We start from the raw sequence: 20,482 nt of genomic DNA, 5'->3' as shown, positions 1-20,482 counted from the left end.
AATCAAGCACATGGGAAAATTCTCATACCTTTCAAATACATCTGGAATAAAATTTTGGGTAGAAATCACTTTAGTACATACTTTTTTTGAGAGACAGTGTGGCGGGAGGGGCAGAGGGAGAAGGAGAAGAAGAGAGAGAATCCAAGCAGGCTCTGCACCCAGGATCGAGCCCAATAATACATGGCTGGATCTCACAACCCTGAGCCGAGATCAGGAGCTGGCCGCTTAACCGACCGAGCCACCCAAGTGCCCCAGTACAGTACTTCTTTAAACAGGTAGTGGAGGCTGTGGTACTTGGAACTATTGGATTCTGGAAGAGCAGAGACCAGGAATGGCAAAGCTGGTTTAGAGAGGAAGACACACAGCATCTGGATATAGAAACACAGAGGAACACCTGGGATTTCCTCTCCTGTTTGCAGTCCCTTGTTCCAAATTTTAAAGACCTGCTTCATAGAGCTTCTAAAAACTGCTTTCATAAGTCTGGCAGTGGGATGAGAGGACAAGCTATTATAAGACAAAGAGGATAGAGTGGTGGGTCTGAGGATGCTCCGTATGAGGAGGGAAGTCAGAGAAATGAGTGAATCAGGCCAATGCTTCACAGAGATAGCACTGACAAGAGCAAGGAAATCTATCTGTATCTTGCAGTAGATATAGAACAAAGCAGGATGCATGTGTGCCGAATCCTGTGAAAGAATCCATCCGCCTTAGTCACACGCAGAAAAATGAGACACATTTTCAGTTCCATATCACAATATTAGGTCATTTACATAATTCAAAGGAAATCAAGTTAACTGCCAATTTGAGGTTCAAGTTGAATTCAAATAGACGTACACACAAAAGATAATGGTTAAAAGTAATGCATTTTCAGATCCTAAGTCTAAAATGCTAATGCTAACTTTACAGTAATTAAAAAGAACCTGTCTATCACAAAATTGCCTTAAATGGAAAAACGATGTCCGATGACTGACAAATGCTGAAAGCGTTCCAAATAGTTTTGTGGGCCAGGCAATTTAAATGGCACTGAAAATTTATCACCATTCAGAATTTCTGCTTAGCAATATAACCATCCTACCACAAGGGGGATCACCAAATAATGTTTTAAAAATAAATGTATAATCCAATGAAAGAAAAGGGTCAAAGTGCTGCTGTCTAAGCATTTTTGCCTTTTTTCCTTCCAGTGTTGGACAGCTCAGGCTGTTAGTGCAATATCGAAAAAGATCACTTGGGGGCAATAAGGTATTCTTGTTTTGCTTTATCTCATAGCTGTGTGAGTTTCCTCGGTGACAAAAGACTGCTGTTTCTTTCAAATTTGAAACCACATTTTAATATATGGGAGGGAAAAGGCTGTATTTCATTTTAAACTTACGATGCATAAATCACAGAAGACAAATGCAAGTCAGATTTTCTCCTGAAGGGAGCAAAAGTCTGTCTCCTTTTAGCAGACAAATCAGTTTTACCTAGTTGGCAAATTTGGGAATATTTCATATTTAGAGTTTGTCACAGTCTTTGAGATAGAGCTCAAAGAATAAAGGAAATTTGTAACAGAAATGTTTAAAATGGTGAATATGTAATAAGCTTAAAAATCTACTGGTGGAAAATCATTTTGTTTTCATAACCAAAGTAAAATTGTAAATATCAACTGTCTTCTCCACTGGGTAAATATTTTATAATAAACTTACGCATTAAAGTCATTAATTTTTGAGACATTTATTGCTGTTCTCTTCACTGTTATTACTTTGCATTTACATACCTCTTTATAAAGGGGTTATTTTATTACTAATTATTTTTTCAACAATTTGATGAGTGGAATTTCTATTCCGAGCCATTTCTCTTCCCCTGTCTTCTAAGTGCTAGATATTGTGTCAGGCACTAAAGGTTTGTTTCCTTTTTAAATAAATAAATAAATAAATAAACGCAATCTCTTCTTTCAAGGATTTTAAGCACATTTGGGCCAATACATTTTTCTTCTTTGTTTTTGTTCTCTTGATTCTTTGCTGACTTTATCTGATTTTTTTCCCTCCCAACATATTTTCCTGTCCTCAGAAGATATTTACCATTACACAGTGGTGGAAAACTCAGGTGAGAATTGTTGTCAAAATCTAGGAATCAAGATTTATAAAATTAAATTTAGTAACTCTCTAGGTGCCTGCACAGAGGTGGAAAAATTCAGGAAAATCATAAGTTTTGCCTTAATTCATGGGTCTATTACCCAGAGCTCCATCTTAACATTCTTTATTGGATGGAGGATAGTAAAGGAAGGCATTACAGCTGATCTATAATCTACGCATCTGTGGATGATTAAAGTATTTGAAACATTGCTTATATTAGTACTTTTTCCATGCTCATTTTTTGCTCTAAACACTCTGTATCTTATCTTTGTCTTTATTTTATCTTTTAACTTACGATCAGCAGGGTGTAAAAAATCCGAGCGACGCTCCCATGCTGGATGAGCCTGCATTAACTAATTTATGAGTTTCCATGACGTCCATATGCCATAGATTCCCAGGCTCCAGTTTGGAGAAGTAACACTTGATCTTTGCCAAGTCCTCATCGGGACCCTTTTCTCTCCCTCACACAGGCATCCACTAGATGGCGCCAGAGAAAAGCGGGCTTTGAACAAGACCGGCGAAGGAGAGAAGCCAATGAGAAGGGGAATACTCATCCTATCATCCAAATGCCTCTGAGAAATTCCCTGTCCATCTTTCAAACATTTTGAAGGAATTAATTTACCACCCTTAATTTCACACTGAAATCCCTGTATATTAGCTATAATATAGCTAATTTCCGGATATATAATTAATACTTGCCCATCAGTTTTCTAGTGTTAAAGGAAATAACAATTAGCAAATTTATTTATTAGGGTTAAGTTTTACATGATGTTGTCATTGTAACACATTTTATATGTATGTAATAAATATATATTGCATACATACTAGCTAATTTTATTTGCATATATTAATCACTTCACTACATTAGTTCAGATAAGACAGGTCTGAATTAACAGAGATGTTATAGGTAAATTCATCACATTTAGCTTTTGTTGCAGACCTATTCTTTTTTTTTTTTTTAAGATTTTATTTATTAATTTGACATAGAGAGACAGCCAGTGAGAGAGGGAACACAAGCAGGGGGAGTGGGAGAGGAAGAAGCAGGCTCATAGCGGAGGAGCCTGATGTGGGGCTCGATCCCAGAATGCTTGGATCACGCCCTGAGCCTAAGGCAGACGCTTAACCACTGCGCCACCCAGGCGCCCCCTGCAGACCTATTCTTAAATCTATTTCAACAAAATGGAAGTTTTTTTTGCATGTTTTAATGAGATATCTTTAACAAAAATGATAATGATAGACAACCACTCATTGACAAACATTGTTTAAGTGTCTGCTGTGTGCCCGGCATTTTCCGAGGCTCTAGGGATATAGACACATTGCTTGCTGTTCCAAAGCTTATGGTCACATGTTTAAATGATCATTTTTGATCAAATAAACATGACTATGATTAATGAATAATTCTCTTCCTATTTAGGATAATAATCCAGGTGCAGTATTAAGAATTAATGAATGTACATAATTACCTAACAAACCTTTTATGGAACAAAGCTAGGAATGAGTAAATGAAATCAATGAGTGAAAGAAAATTTTCAAAATCAGAGACAAAGTTGCCATCAACAGTATTAGTGCATAATAATAAAATTATTTAAAAATCATGTATAGTTGCAAAACAATCATTCTTTTTCTAGAGCAAATATATTTCTAAAATAACATTTAACATCAATGTGGGCTGATTAGATATGTTTTACTTTTCAATTATTATTTAGTTTTTATTGTGTCAGCTTTGGCCACATGTTTATTTAATTTTGTGCTCGTTACCTATTATTTTTATTCATATAATATCAAACTTTAAAATGAACACCCTGATGCAATTTTTAAATTTAATCCAAGTAAGAGTAGATTAAGTAATACATCAACTCATTTTACAAACTCCCGAGGGCAGCCTTTTATTCACATTTTTTCTACAAGCTGACATAAATCTCCAGGGCCTGCAGAAGGGCCAGATGCTCAGTGAAAAAGTCTTTTACAAGGTCAGGTCCATAGTCTGCAGTTTTAGACGTAAAATGAAGATCAGAAGAACACTTCCTAAGGTTGACAAACCATACTGTAACTTTAACCTGCATCCAGAGGCATTACTCATTTTTACCCTGGGAATATATGAGCAATCTCACCCAACATTATGAAAGGTCCTGCATAAATACCGATGACAAATGAGGCTAACTTCATCCCTGCAACTGTGTTATGTCTCCAAAATGGAGTAAGAGATATATGCATTCTTTAAAAAGGGTCTTTGTAAATAACAACATCCCTTGCTTTGCCAAGGTTCCTGCTCTCCTCTGTGCAAATTTGCTGATCTCCCAGAAGTGAGAGGAAACTGCAGGCAGTGGAGATAGAAGAATGAACCCCCAAAGGCCACCGCGGTGGTGGTGGAGAGCTGGTGATTTAGAGCCTCGGCCTGGGCAGGAGCTTGCTTTAACTTGGGTTTCCATGGGAAATAATTCTTACAGATACTGGCTTAAGAAAAAGCTTCAGTGCCCCATGTTTTCGCCTTTCTATCAGAGCGGCCCTGTCCAGAAATTCAAACGATGACACTGTCTGTTGCATTTGCCAGAAGGCCACTGGAGGACCATTGCTAAATATGTAAGCTAAGTTAGGATGGTTAGGGATTAAATAGATTTGGGCAATTTCTTCACACACTTAAACATTTTTAAATGATGCTAGTAACTAGACTTAGCACGGGGGTCATTTCATAAAGTATAAAAGTCTCAAATCACTAAGATCACTAAGAGAGAGAGTTTGACTTCTTCTTTGCCGATTTGAATACCTTTTATTCCTTTTTGTTGTCTGATTGCTGTTGCAAGGACTTCTAGTACTATGCTGAACAATAATGGTGAGAGTGGGCATCCTTGCCGTGTTCCTGATCTTAAGGGAAAGGCTTTCAGATTTTCCCCATTGAGAATGATATTCGCTGTAGGCTTTTCCTGGATGGTTTTTACGTAATTGAGGAATGTACCCTCTGTTCCTACACTCTGAAGGGTTTTAATCAGGAAAGGATGTTGTATTTAGTTGGTGAAGATATTTGCAAATGAAACTATGGATAAAAGGCTGGTATCCGAGATCTATAAAGAACTTCTCAAACTCAGTACATGAGAAACAAATAATCAAATCAAAAAATGGGCAGAAGATATGAACAGACACTTTTCCAAGGCTGGTATCCGAGATCTATAAAGAACTTCTCAAACTCAGTACATGAGAAACAAATAATCAAATCAAAAAATGGGCAGAAACATTGAGATACCACCTTATGCCAGTTAGAATGGCAAAAATTGACAAGGCAAGAAACAACAAATGTTGGAGAGGATGTGGAAAAGGGGAATGCTCTTACACTGTTGGTGGGAATGTAAGTTGGTATAGCCACTTTGGAGAACAGTGTGGAGGTCCCTCAAAAAATTAAAAATAGAGCTACCCTATGACCCAGCAATTGCACTACTGGGTATTTACCCCAAAGATACAGATGTAGTGAAGAGAAGGGGCATATGTGACCCAATGTTCATAGTAGCATTGTTCACAATAGTTAAATTGTGGAAGGAGCTGAGATGCCCTTCAACAGACGAATGGATAAAGAAGATGTGGTCCATATATACAATGGAATATTACTCAGCCATCAGAAAGAACGATTACACAACATTTGCAGCAACATGGATGGGACTGGAGGAGATTATGCTAAGTGAAATAAGTCAAGCAGAGAAAGACAATTATCATATGGTTTCACTCATTTATGGAACATAAGAAATAGCAGGGAGATCGGTAGGAGAAGGAAGGGAAGAACGAAGAGGGGATAAAAAGAAGGGGGAATGAACCATGAGAGACTATGGACTCTGGGAGACAAACTGAGGGCTTCAGAGGGGAGGGGGGTGGGGGATTGGGATAGGCTGGTGATGGTTGTTAAGGAGGGCAGGAATTGCATGGAGCACTGGGTGTCACACGCAAACAATGAATCATGGATCACTATATCAAAAACTACATCAAAAATGATGTACTGTATGGTGACTAACATAACAAAACAAAAAATTAGAAAAAAAAGAAACTTAAAAAAAATCACTAAGATAAACACCTGAAACAAAGATACTGTATGTCAATTACACTTCAATTAAAAAGAGCATATCATCTCCAAATAAAGACAATTTTCCTCTTCAAAAAATGTTCTAAATGATCCTTGATGGAATTCAACCCAAGACACATTTATCAAGAGCTGATTACATCCAAGGAATCATCTTTATATAACTAGAATACCGAATATCAACAAATGAACATCTTTAAATGTGGGATGGTGGCTGGTCAAACAATGAATTCATTTAAGTTATGTCTCAACTAGAAAAAATAAGACTTTTGATGGGTCTTCCTACTGGAAATCACAAAACACTCCCGCAACACATTTTCATCAAAGCTGTCTGCTATGATCACAGGTATAAAGAATCTCCAGTTGTCATAAAGAAGTTACAAATATGAGAGTTTCCTCTCTGCTGGATAACTAGAATGGATAAAGGGATAAATTGTGACTTTTTACTGTAAGAGCCAAATTTATGACATTTTTTGCACTTAATCTATATGACCTGTGTATAAAGACAGCCATGGACGCATTTGACCAAAAGTTACAGTTATGATGGTTGTGCAAGAGTTCCACTCTTGAATTCATAGATAAAATGGGAGTGTTTTATAATTGAATTGAAAGCTTTTTAAGGGAGGAAGTTTTTGAATAAAATATCGCTTAAAATTGGATTTATTATATTCACCAAGAAAAGGACATTGCCTTAGCAGCAAAATTGGTTGTTTTAAAATTGAATCAAAGGATATAGTAAGCACGTGTTACATGTGCTATTAATTTTCTTTCCCTTCTTCTATCTTTCCCCCTCTTTTACATTTGAACATCCTTTGGAAACACCTAACACTTAAATTCAAAATTATTTTTATTATATAGAAGGAGAGTTTAGAAAAATTTAGTTTAGAAAGCATCTACCTGCCATTATTTCTCAAATTTGCATTTCTTGATATTTTTCAAATCTCTCCAAAGATTTAGTAGAGATAGCATCTCAGCAGCAAACCTAATTGGAAATAAATGAGCTCCTAGTTATATCTGTTATTACTTTCATACCTCCTTTAGCTGCCAGGATATTCTATAAATGGCCACTGATAACCAGGTTAGTGGGTTTGCCTCACTGCACTGTGCATAAATCACTACTGATTTAACTAAGTCATTCAGCCTTTGAATTGAGAACTCCACACACACACACACACACACACACACACGAAACTATGTTTTGTGGAATTTAAAAACAGTGTTTAATAAAACTTTGATGTCACATAGTCTTTAAAGTGGATCTTGTCTTCCACATTAGCACTGATAACCATTTCCATGTATCTTTCACATCTAAAAATATCAGGAGGAAGAAGTATTTTGGAATATGGTCAAGTGATTTAACAGATAAGTATAATCCATTTGTTTTCACTGAAGCAATAAGTACTTCACTTGAAGGGCAGATAGATACTCCCTTGCTTTCAGAAATCTCTCTGTAGCATCAAGTATAACTTTGACCTCATAAGAAATAATCGCTCTCTGGCACATTAACCCAGGAAGCTGCACTACCTCCCTTTGAGGGCAGATAACGGTATTGTCCAGAATAATCAGGCAAGATCTTGAAAAGACAAATCCCAAGGAGAGGATGAAAATGACAAGAACTGCATGCTTTTGTGCTACACCTACGGCTTGCCTCTGCCCTGCAGACGTGACAAGGATGTGAGTAAGAAACAAAGTAGTGACTAAACCATGAAAAGCTAAAGAAAACCACATCACAAAGAGCTTTCTTTTCTCATGCTTGATTTGCAGGTAATACAGTAGTCTCCCGTTATCCATAGGGGAGATATGACCAAGACCCCCAGTGGATGCCTGAACCGCGGAGAGTACCCGACCCTAGACATACTATGTTTTTTCTTATACATACGCACCTGAAAGAAAGTTTATTTTATCAATTAGGCACAGTAAAAGATGAACAACAATAACTAATGATAAAATACAACAATTGTAACAATGGGCTGCAATAAAAGTTATGTGAATGTGGTCTCTGCCCTCTCAAAATATCTTCTTGTGCTGTACTCATCCTTCTTCTTGTGACGAGGTGAGATTAAATACTTCTGTGAGGGAGGAAGTGAAGCGATGACGTAGGCGCTGTGACTTAGTGTTAGGCTACTATCAACCTTCCGCTGATCCATCGGGAGGATCATCTGCTTCCGGAAGTCTTTGGGGGCGGGGGAGGGGCGGGGGCAGACTCAAACCGCGGAAAGCGAATGTGCTGAGAAGGGGGTCTACTGTACATAAAAATTAACACAAAAAAGTGTTTCATTTCTATTGGGCTTAGGAGAAGTGATGCTTAAACAAAACAAAACAAAAGGTGGGGAGTGGGAAGCTTAAAAAGAACAAATAACAAAAATCTGTGTGAAGGGGATTGTGAAAGCTGTTTTGAACTGGTTTGGCCGGTGGTGGCAAGGGACAGGACGCCTGGAGTGTGGGGAGGGTGGGTGCCAGAGGCTTCTCTGAGAGGACAGGATGGTGGGAAGTGTTCTTGTTTTCCTCCTGCCTCTCCCCTGTGATTCCCTAAGGACAATCACTGCTTCTTCCATTCCTGTTCAGGATGAAAAGTCCACCCCAGGAAACAGCTTACTTAACTTGGGGGGGATAATGTCCTGCTCCGATGAAGACTTGATGAGGAGAGGTGTGAGATTATATAACATCTGACATTCACTCCTCCCCCCATTCCCTCTCAAGCCTCAAGTTTGATGGATTATAATGGAGAGAAGTTCCTCCTCTCAAGGCTTTACTTCCTAAGAGTTTAGGGAGTGAAATTCTGACCAGAGAAACCACCTGCTAGAGGGGCAGCAGAAGGAAAGGATTGAAAGTGGTTTCCTGATGCTTGGAACTCATCCTCTACCATCTCCTTGGTTACACCTGCAGGACTGGCCTTCCCCAAATAGCATACCAGCTGTAATAAATAGTATCTACAGGAGAGCTGAAGCTCCAAGAACAAAATAGGGGACACATGAGAAATACAGCTACCTCCAGTAGGAGGCAAACAAAATAAAAGTAGGGCAACAAAGTAAAAGGTTTATATGATGCTACTTAAACTAATGGACTAGGGGCACCATGGTACAATGGGTAGCACACTGACCTCTAAAACTAATGGACTAAGAATTTTTAAAAAAGCATGATGAATATACTCAAGGAAAGGGCACCTGGGTGGCTCAGTCAGTTAAGCATCTGTCTTCAGCTCAGGTCATGATCCTAGGGTGCTGGGATCGAGCCCCGAGTCAGACTCCCTGCTTCTCCCTCTCCCTCTGCACCATGCCCCCCCACCCCTACCCATGTTCTCTTTTTTGCTCTCTCAAATAAATAAATAAAATCGTTAAAAACATATACCCAAGGAAATACTGGAAGACAGTAGCAAAATGAACTGTGAAAAGAGAAATCATTAAATGGAAACAAGAGGAAATAAAATAAGAAATTAATAAATGTGCATACTTTTTAAGGGGTATCAGCACATGAAACAAAGGGGTCAAAATCTGGACGACAGAAGAAAGACAAAACAGTGAGCAAAAATGTCTCGAAAATAATGAAAACAAATTTCCTAGAATTAAAAGGTAAAAGACTTCAGGCCCAAGTTGGAAACACTCAATAAGAAGAGAAACAAGTCCAGGAAGATGTTGCAAACAACTAGGAGAAGTAATTCCTAGCTTACACAAGTTGTTCCAGAAAACTGAAAACGAGTGAAAGTTATCCAGTTTAATTTATCCAGTGATCTCAACTCTAAAAACCAGATAAGGGAAGTATAAGAAAATACGATTATAGGTCCATATCATTTATGAACATAGACATAAAAATCATAACTAAACAAATTCAACAGAGTATTGAAAAATAGCCCCAAATAATCACATAGGTTTTATTTTAGTGATGCAAGGAAGTTTTATGAAAAGAAAATCTAGCAATGTCATATATCATAAAGATAAACTTGAAGAGGAAGAAAAAATCATATAATTTTATTAATGCAGAAAAAAGCATTTATAAAGTTCAAAATCTTTTTATGGCAAAGACTTCTAGCTAACTAAAAATAGAAGGGAACTTATTCAACTTAGTAAAGTTTATAAATCCATCTCTCTCAAAGCTACACTCTAAAAAGGTTTACAAATGAAATCATATGATGTCTGGGATTTGTTTCAAAATAAACTATTGTCTGGGAAGGGGAGTGGAGAGGGTGCAGAGGAAACAAAATTACCCATATATTGCAATAGTTGTAACATGATGATGGGTACAGTGTGGCTAGTTATATTATTCTCATTACTTTGGCGGGAATTGTGAAGATTAAAAACCAAAAACCCACTGCAAGCATTTTACTTAATAGAGAAACTTGAGCTGCATTCCTTTTAAGATGAAGAACAATTTGAGAATATTTAACTTTCATTTCTACCTTTAAGATAGTACTGGAGGTTCCGACCAAAATTAGTAGAGGAAGAAAAGAGAGAAAGAGAAAAAGAAAGAAAGAAAAGAAAGAATTAAAAAGGAAGAGATTAACATGAACTTATTTGCAGATAAAATAATCATCTGTCTTGAAAACCCACACCCAATGGTAATAATGTTAAAATTATTGGAACAAGTTTACCAAATACAAGTTCAACTTCAAAAATAGTATTTCTTTAACCTAATAATAACTGACTAGACAATATAATTTCAAAAAGAATAAATATTCTAAGGAATCTAGAAATAAACATAAGTGAGAACATATAAGATCTTTGTGGATAAAAAAATTTAAAACTCTAATACAGGAAAAAAATGATCTGAGAGACTTAATATTGTGAACATTCAATTCTTCAAAAATTAAACTACAAATTCAATGTAATTATATACTGAAATTACTGTAGGTTTTTAAAAATATACTTGATATTCTAAAATATGCATGAGGAAATAAATGTGTACAACATAGCTAATTTAATTTTGAAAAGAAAAAGTAGAAAGGAGGAATCTCCCTGCCCGGTACGGAGATATATGTATATTGCCAAAATACTAAAAACAGGTGGGCCAGCTGAAACAGAACAGAGAGTTCAGAAGCAGCCTCATATACAAATGGGAACTTATACAATAAAGGTGATACTAATTCATGGGAAATGATGAGTTTTTAGCCTGTGAGAATTGATTATATAGAAAAAGAAATCTGGAACAAAGGAGAACTCTAGTTGAATAAAATATATTTATGTCCCGGAAAAAATTATAAAGGTAATAGAAGAAAGTGGAGAAGCCCACCCCTATGTCTTAGAGATAAGAAACAATTCCTGGAACTAAATCTCTAAAGCAGGAATTATAAGGAAACATTAATTTGAATAATCAATTGAAGATTCCTGACCAACAGAAGACATTATGGATAAAGTTAACAGACAACAAATTTGCAAGAGTAAAATGTCACTTGTCACCTGTTGCAACTGGAAAGGTCAAGTGTTGAGCAGGTTGTGAGAACATGGCGAGACTGCTCATGGCATAGAAACTGATACAGGCCTTCTGGAGGGTAAGCTGGCATTATTTAATTCTATCAAATGAAACCATATCCTATGACCTAGCAAGTCCCATGATAGGTATATATTCTTCAGAAAAATAATATGCAGGTTCCTAAAGAGTCATATCTAAGAATTTGTACATTTGAAATGCTATTTGGTTTGGCCTAGAGTTGGAACTATCAAGCTGTCTATCATTGGAGGAGTGGGTAAGTAAACTGTAACTGAATACACATGTGGAACACTGTACATCCATGAAAAGTAACACAGAAGGTGTACACATAACAATGTGACTGTTTCCTTCTTGAAAATATGTAGTGCACACATAAAACAGGTAAAAGAAAAAATCTCTAATGCAATGCAATTTACATGAATTAAAAGCACATGTATGCATAACAAAACTGCGTATTTTACGATCATCTAAATGAAAAGATATGCATTAAATCATTATAATGATGGTCTTTTGAGGAGCAAGGGAATTGAATGGGGAATGGGGATAAAGGAGATTGCATAAATAGATGTGGGAGTCTTGGACAGACTGCTATTGCAATTCTACAAGAACGGGGATTTTGGACTGTGCTGAGTAAACGTTTGTTGAATGCCTGGATGTGACATGAATGAGGATATGATTCGTTTTCTCTCTCGGTACCTGAGTTCCAAATATTAGGTTGCATCGTATGAAATTGCAATATTTTGTAGGTCAAAAATGACAAAATATCAACAGTTTCATATAATTCAACCTAATAGAAAGGGAAATTTGAAAATAATGTAAGGTACTTAGGGAAATATAAACAACCACTGTAAAGACTAGTGGGAGATAACATGAAAGACAAACCAAATTTGATTCCACTTTTCCATGATTAACTAAAAAACACCTGATGATTGTCCTTAAAATAAACTGCCCTTAAGACTTAAGTCATCAATAGTATTTCCTTAAAATGTCAGCCATTTAGGGGACGCCTGGGTGGCACAGCGGTTAAGCGTCTGCCTTCAGCTCAGGGCGTGATCCTGGCGTTATGGGTTTGAGCCCCACATCAGGCTCCTCTGCTATGAGCCTGCTTCTTCCTCTCCCACTCCCCCTGCTTGTGTTCCCTCTCTCGCTGGCTGTCTCTATCTCTGTCAAATAAATAAATAAAATCTTTTTAAAAAAAAAGCCATTTAGTATACTAAGGAATATAGCACCTGTATCTTTTATCATGCTGATCTTTTTTTGAATTGACAATAGTTAATGGGCCATTTAAAGATTTTTCACCCCTGAAAGATTTTCCAGAATTTACAATGCAGTTTATATAAGAGAAATTCTGAAAAATATCAGGTTCAGTCACTTCTGAATGTCTTGAAACTATGAAAGGCACTTGTACATTCTTTTTTTTAAATCACTTTATTATGATTGAAATACAAAAAATTGTATATATTTAACACATACAATATGATGATACACCTATGAAACCATTGCCACAATCTACCCATAATCACATCTATTCTTTCCAGATTTTACCTCCCAAGTATGTATGTATGTATGTATTATTTAGTGATAAGGACACTTAACAAAAGTTCTATTCTCTTAACAAATCTTAGTATTATTAACTGTAGGCACTATGCTGTCCATAAAACTCTAGGGCATACTCATCTTGCATAGCTTAAACTTTGTACCAGTTGACCAATCCGTTCTCATTTCCCCTTTCCCCCAGCCCCTTGGTAACTACCATTCTATTCTCTGCTTCTGTGAGTTTGACAATTTTAGATTCTCATATAAATAGGATCATGTAGTATTTGTTCTTTGAAGAAATTTTTGATTTTAGAGAAATAATTGTTCAGAGGACGGATATGAGAAAATGGGAAGAAACTGAAAGAACATACAAGCTAAGATACGTGTGTGTTCTTTTAGTTTCTTCCTATTTCCTCTTACCTGTCCTCTGAACAATTATTTCTCTAAAATTGAAAACTTGTTGGGGTGCCTGGGTGGCTCAGTAATTTAGGCATCTGTCTCCAGCTCAGGTCATGATCTCAGGGTCCTGGGATCGAGCCCCACATCCAGCTCCCTGCTCTTTTTCTTCTCCCTCGCCCCTCCGCCACTTGTGCTTTCTCTCTCTTGCAAATAAATAAATAAAATCTTCTTAAAAAATAAAATAGGATTGGAAACTTCTTAAAATTTACCCAATATGTTGTTACTAGACCTTATTTTCAACTGAGGTAACCTGAGTTACCTTATATAACTAAATTTTTTGTGGTTGTTACTAAGTTCTTCCCAGAAAACTTTCTCATCATGCTTTATATGTCAGGGTTTGCTAGCTTAGGCACACTTGAGAGCTTTGTTTTTCACTCAGCAAATATTCAACATAGATTATTGTAATGAAATAGGCATTTTGCTTCCTCAGAATGAAGAAAAAACGTAAGGGAAAAATTTTATTTTCATTTGTTGCAACAACTATATTTTTCTTGAATAAGTGGAAAGTCGAGAAAACAGAACACAGCTGAGGATTAGCTTTGTAATGGGTCAAAGAATTGAACTAAAATGATGAATTGAGAACACAAGATGTAGCTTTTGTGATCCCTAGTGAATTAAGCTGTTTCCAGTTCCTTTTTGAACCTGCACCTATTAAATGAAAATCTCTACTTGCAGCAATAAAATGAGGCAATTTTTGTTCAATGGGATTCGATAATCATAAAGGTCAGAGAAAGGCAGCTCAACTCACTTTACTTATCTTCAGTATACTTTGAATGAGATAACAGCTTCGACGGAAATTTTACCTTGACAGTGAAGCGTTTTTTCTTTGGTGGATTCCAAACTGTGCCAGTTGAATGAATGAATGCGCGCAAAGGTGTTAAGGATGTCACCAACACATACGCTTTGAGAATCACAGATAATTCTTCAGTTCTGAAGATTATTTCATGTGGAGCAAGGACTGTTGTTTGATTTCTAAAAAATAAACCAGCATAGTTAGTGCTCCATTACTTAAAATACGTCATTTGTAAATTACCTTGAAGCTCTGTACACTCATCTATTCTTTGTTGGACCTCCGCCTTCAATGTGTAGGTTTTCTTAAACAGTTTCAATGCTTATTAGCATTGCTACCAGGGGATATACAGGTACAGAGAGAGGAGATCAAATTGGTAAGAGTTCTCCACTCTGGTAGACTTAATTAAAAAATTTTTAAGAGAAAGGAAGATAGGAAAAGAGTACCTAAAATAAGGTTTAAAGATTGAAAAAATGTAAATTGTTCATGTATGTACCCTTACAACAGAAGTAATGCAAATTACAGTTCAGGGAATAGTGAAGACATTTTCCTGTCCTGCCTTGGCCTGCCTTTGCTCTATCTTCTCTTTGACAAGAAAAAATATTATACTTTTCAATAGTGGACAGGTCACCAAAAATATGCCAAAATACGTTCCCTACTAGTCTGATTCTACCCAATAACTGTCACCACAGATAATTATGGGTTAATTTAAAGGATAAAGTATGAAGATAACACTTCAGTCTACAAAGGAAAATTAACATTAATATTTTGTGATGAAACAAGCTTACTTTCATCATAAAATACGCCAAAATGTTTAATTACTTGCTTTTTGCACAGTATTTATATAAACCATCCTATTTCAACTTTTGAAGTCTAGGTAAGCAGGAGATGCATATGATTCTTCAATAAATACTATTAACTGTAGAAATCTACCTAATAATTATAAAATTAGATGAAGTAAACTATTTTGTCTCTTGGGTAGTGAAAATCTTTTAATTTTTCACTATAATTTATCTACGTTACAAATTCATTTCCCTGGAGATAACTTAAATAATTTGGTAACCTGCAGTTGCTTTCTTAGATTCTAGGAGCCATATAAAAAATATTAACAAGAAAAAAAAATTCATTCAGCCACACTCATAGACTAGGGCAATGCCATTTGAGTATAAAATGGAAGTTAAAATTTTATAGTTTCCCATTGTCAGGGCTTCAAATTCAATTTCCATTAATGTAACTTCCTAGATAAGAGTCCTATTTACCCAAGTGTTTATTCTACAGCAAGAGAGGTTTGAATTAGTCTAGAAGAAAATCAATGATGGCGTTCTTTATTAAGAAGAGATAGCTGAAATTTTATGTAACAGAACCTAATAATTCAAACATGTAATACCCCCTCGATATCTTCAGGGGTTTTCTCTTGTTAGCTGTTTCCAAGAATGCACGCTGGATATAACAATTCAGAATGATTAGCTTACAGCTGTTCTCGTTGCCAGTCCCATGGTTTCCCCATATGTGGCTTCGCTGTTTTTAAAAGGTGACGCGGAGCGCTCAGCTTCAACTGTATGCTCTGATCCAGACACACAGAGGGGCTCACCGGAAGTCGCAGTTCTGAAAAAATTCAAAAGAACAAGAACCAGTCATGCTATTGTTTCTTTTTGAAACGGCTCCAAAATAGTGTTTGCTGTGTTCAACTACAGAGTGGATGGGAAATAGGCAACCCATTTTTTTCTCCATTCTGAATCAAAGTTAGATCCATCCAATAACGCACGTTTAGAGAGGCCTTTGTTTTGCAGTTCATTCTATTACAATAGACTAGGAAAAAAATTGTAGTAACTGATTTCAACTCTTCTTGCTCAGAAAGGGTAGATATGATGTTTCCAACTGTCCGGCACCAGGCACATCGATCCACAAGCAGAAGAGATGCACTGTTAACATGGGGACGACGGCTGCATGGCTAACTTCTGCTTGTGATGAGAATAGTATGTGGACAACTTGAGTTGATTTCCTGACAATAGCACAGTCCTTCATGTGCTACAGAGTCTGTCATGCTTCACGATCTTGATCAACTCAACAACAGTGCTTTATTGTTTTGTAAAATAGTATTTAATAGTTTTTTAAAGTATATAAAAGTGAAGCCCAACAGTAATGATTTACTCAAAATGCTCACTGATTTTTTTAAAAAAACAAATGTATTGAATGTACATGGTTAAAAAAATTCAAATTGTATAGAACGTTATCAAATTGGAAAAAAAAAAAGCATCCAGCGATCCAACCCTATCTGGGACCCCTCTCTGTCAAAGCAGGATGCTTACATATTTACTTTTGAAATCTAAATCAGTGCACAATGGGTAAGATGCATGTGGGTCTTCAACATGTAAATTGATGTAAGTAGCAATATATCTATATAACTTATATATGCAAGTATTTCTGCTTTTTAAATTATCCAAAAGAGACATTACGGTAGTCCCCTTTACCTATAGTTTTGCTTTCCTCAGTTTCAGTTACCCAGTCAAGAAGAAAATGAACCCTCCTGATGTACCATCAGAAGGTCAGTAGCAGCCGAATGCTATGTCATGGTGCCGGTGTCATTCACCTCCAATTCATCCTAAAGGCTGTTATCATCTCACATCATCGCAAGAAGGATGAATGCAGTACACTAACATATTTCGAGAAAGCGAGACCACATTCACATAACCTTTATTACAGTCTGGTTATAATTGTTCTATTTTATTATTAGTTGTTGTTGTTAATCTCTTACTATGACTAACTTATAAAATAAACTTTATCTTAGATGTGTATGTATAAAAAAAAACAGTACATATAGGGTTCAGGACTATCTGTGGTTTCAGGCACCCACTGGGGGTCCTGGAATGCATTCCCCACAGATAAGGGGGGATTACTGTATAATGATCTATGTCTGGCATATTTACCTACCAATCCATCCTGAAATCCTCTCTATCGGAGCACACCTAGAATTACATTATACTTCTTAATGGCTTAGGGTGTGCCATTAAATGGATATACATTTGATTTAATCATTCTTTTATTGTTGTGTATTCAGATTATATTTGTAATTTTTCCTTTTGTTATCTCGAAAATACTGCACAATGAATGCTCTTCTAACTCTATTTTGGTGTACTTTTACAAGTTTATCTAGGGGCAAAGTCTAGTTTGTATGTGTAATTGCCAGATCAACAAATAAATGCATTGCAAATTTGATAGGTATTACTGAATCAACTTCCAAAAAGGTTGCCCCAATTTCCACTCCCTCCGACAGCACAGGAGAGTTGTTTCCTTGCCGCCAGGTCACAGTGATTTGTTTTTAAATTATACAATTTATCTAGCTCTCAAAATGGAACAAAGCCTTTAAATTATTTTCCCCCTCGTGCACGTTTCATCAATACTAACATAGTCTAATTTAAAACACTTCACACTCTTAAGTAAAAGTCAGCAGAAGTCAAGATGTTCAATGTATTCCCATATCTCATTATTTAGCACAGTGTGATCTTTTTCCAAAAATGATAGCCTACTTGTAAGGCTTCCTTATTAATGAAGTTCTAATACATCATAATAAAAGAAATACTCAAATTGCTTGTTTCTGGAGGTGACAAATGAAGAGTCATTAAGGTAATTTCTTTCCTTGGGAATCACAACTTAAGAAGAGTTGAAATGTTTATATAATCCTTTAAATTTACAGTAAGAAAAAACATTCTCTCTTTTTCACTAAGTAGACATTTTCTAGGATTTATTACTAGGAAAGATTTTGTCTCTCCAGAAGAGCTAATTTGTGGCCTTCTTTTGTACAATACGAGAACAGTGTAATTTACTCTGATTTCCTTTTTATCCTTACTGCCAGGAAGCACAGCATTGATCTGAAGCCCAAGCAGAGCTGACCTTGAAGAAACTGCCCCTATAACGATTTCACCAACAGAGTAGCTCAATGATTTTCAGGAAGAAGTAGTCAGCAAATATGTCAAAGAATAAACAATTTTATGTCACCTTTTTTTGTCTTAGTTCAAGTGGAAGAGCGTATAACACAGAGCACAAGGAATCCAATATAGGAATTGTCAACAACGTCAGAGTTCCACATCGGGCCCTGAAACTGTGGTTGAACAGTGGAATTTAATATTAATTAAAGTAATTTTTACACCTGTGATATATGTATGTGTATATATATATACACATATACACATATATATACACACACACACATATATATACACATATACATATATGTATATATACACATATAACTTTCCATTATCTTATTCCAGGTTCAGAGGTTACTCTTAATGATTCTAAACTCCACCCCAAAAAAACAACAAAAAAAACCCCTCTAATTAGATGTTCCCTAACATCTAAAATCATTCCCATTTCCCTTGATTACAGCCAAAAATTAAAAACAAACTCCATTAAGAGGTGCCTGTGTGGCTCAGATGGTTAAGCATCTGCCTTTGGCTCAGGTGTTGATCTCCAGGTCCTGGAATTGAGCCCTACCTCGGGCTCCTGGCTCAGTGGGGACTCTGCTTCTCCCTCGCCTCTCCCCCCTTCTCATGCTCTACTCTTTCTCTCTCAAATGAATAAATTTTTAAAAATCAGTAAAAAAACAAGCTCCATTAACATATGTAAAAGCTGCAACTACATTTTTTTGAACTATGATAAATAATTGTGGAAATCTTAAATACCCAAGGTTCTCACTTAACGGAGTCAAAGAATTGTCAGTAGTCACTATTCCTTTCATCTTTCATTTGACTTTTCTATCAAAGGGTCTCTCAACAAACCAGTCCAATCCACTTATTTTAATATTCCATTCCCCTCTTCTTCCTTGATCACTCAATACACACAGAAAACTAGAGATCTTCTATAAATAATGCCAAAACGAGCTTCTGCTTTTGGGAGAAATTTGGGACATGAGTGCCTATGATAGTCTGTTAAATGGCCCTGTAATTCATTAACGCATATTTGTTAAATATTTTTAGAAAGTAATTAAATATGGAGGGCCTAGCACGTGTCTTAAGAGCTTTTCTACCCCACAGTAGGAGGACTGAATGAATAAGCAGACACAGATGTGAAATATCTATGTGTTTTTATTTACTGGCTACTCCTAGTTTATTTTAAAGAAGTATGAAGTCTGTAACTTTACCACTTACCCAGAGAAAAAAACGAACAATTTTTTAAGGATACATGAAGACTGCTTTTCTCCTGCCTTCTAATGTGTGGTTGGCTAGGCGCCCAGTACCCACTGAGTATGGTGCAGTTTTAAGAAAAGAAAGATTAAATCAGAACCACAAGATCCGGGTTTTCATTTTGATTCTTACCAACCAATGCTAAATGGGTGTGTGACAATGTCAAGGAGTCTTCTAGAGTCCAGAATATGATTTCCCATGAATCTCACCGAACACAATGCTGATGCTATCGAGTGCTCAGTAAATGTTTGTTCTATCAATGAGCTAGTTTGGAGGGTGGGGGGTTAAGTCAATGTGTACCTGGAGAACAAAATGGTATCCCAATGTATTAAAAATATTTTATTTTTTTCTCTTCTTTATGGCATAAATTATATACATAATAGGCAAAGACTATACACTGGGAAACTAGCAAAGATTAGCAGGCAAATTAATACTGTATTTCATTTAATGTTTTGCCCAGAGCTAATAATTAATAGGAAAGTAATAGTGGAAATGTAATTATATTTCATAAATGTTTGAATATTGTATTGCATTTCATATTAGGAAGTTACACTTAGCCAGTATTTTCTTATTTTAAAACTTCCAGTGAAGATAAAAGGTCTTAATTAATAATTAACAATTAGTTTTGAGATTAGAAGTATAAATAAGTACCATTTGTGGGTATATTAATTGTTCTTTCTACCCAAAGACATTTACAAGTCTTAGTCCTCAGCCCACAGGTATAGCTATGCAAACATGCCTGCAGAACTTACATACATAACAAATATAAATTAATATATGCACAAACTAAAATCATAGCCAGGAAAAAACTGAGTCAGGGCCCTGGGAGAAAATGAATAGATGGTAGAGTCAAACAGGTGAGTGACGAGACTACTAACCAAGAAATTATTACAGAAGGGGACTGTTAAAGTGGGTAGCATTAGGG

At 36.2% G+C, this 20,482-nt stretch overlaps 1 protein-coding gene across 3 annotated transcripts in view; it reads right to left on the bottom strand.

Annotated features, from left to right (window-relative positions):
• CPED1 (cadherin like and PC-esterase domain containing 1) overlaps positions 1–20,482 on the bottom strand; it is a 261,922-nt gene that overhangs the window by 154,678 nt on the left and 86,762 nt on the right. For all 3 annotated transcript variants that reach the window (XR_004628686.1, XM_002922427.4, XM_019802992.2), the window contains 2 exons: positions 15,847–15,979; positions 14,388–14,556 (listed from right to left, as the gene is read on the bottom strand). Coding sequence is in view for 2 of the 3 variants with exons in the window: in XM_002922427.4 (XP_002922473.1) it covers positions 14,388–14,556; positions 15,847–15,979 (302 nt within the window). In the remaining variant the exon portion in view is untranslated. The remainder of the gene's footprint in view (positions 1–14,387; positions 14,557–15,846; positions 15,980–20,482) is intronic.

Source organism: Ailuropoda melanoleuca, chromosome 1, assembly GCF_002007445.2.
Source record: "Ailuropoda melanoleuca isolate Jingjing chromosome 1, ASM200744v2, whole genome shotgun sequence".
Taxonomy (NCBI): domain Eukaryota; kingdom Metazoa; phylum Chordata; class Mammalia; order Carnivora; family Ursidae; genus Ailuropoda; species Ailuropoda melanoleuca.
Note: the sequence above shows the minus strand (reverse complement) of the source record. Positions and strands in the feature narration are given on the sequence as shown.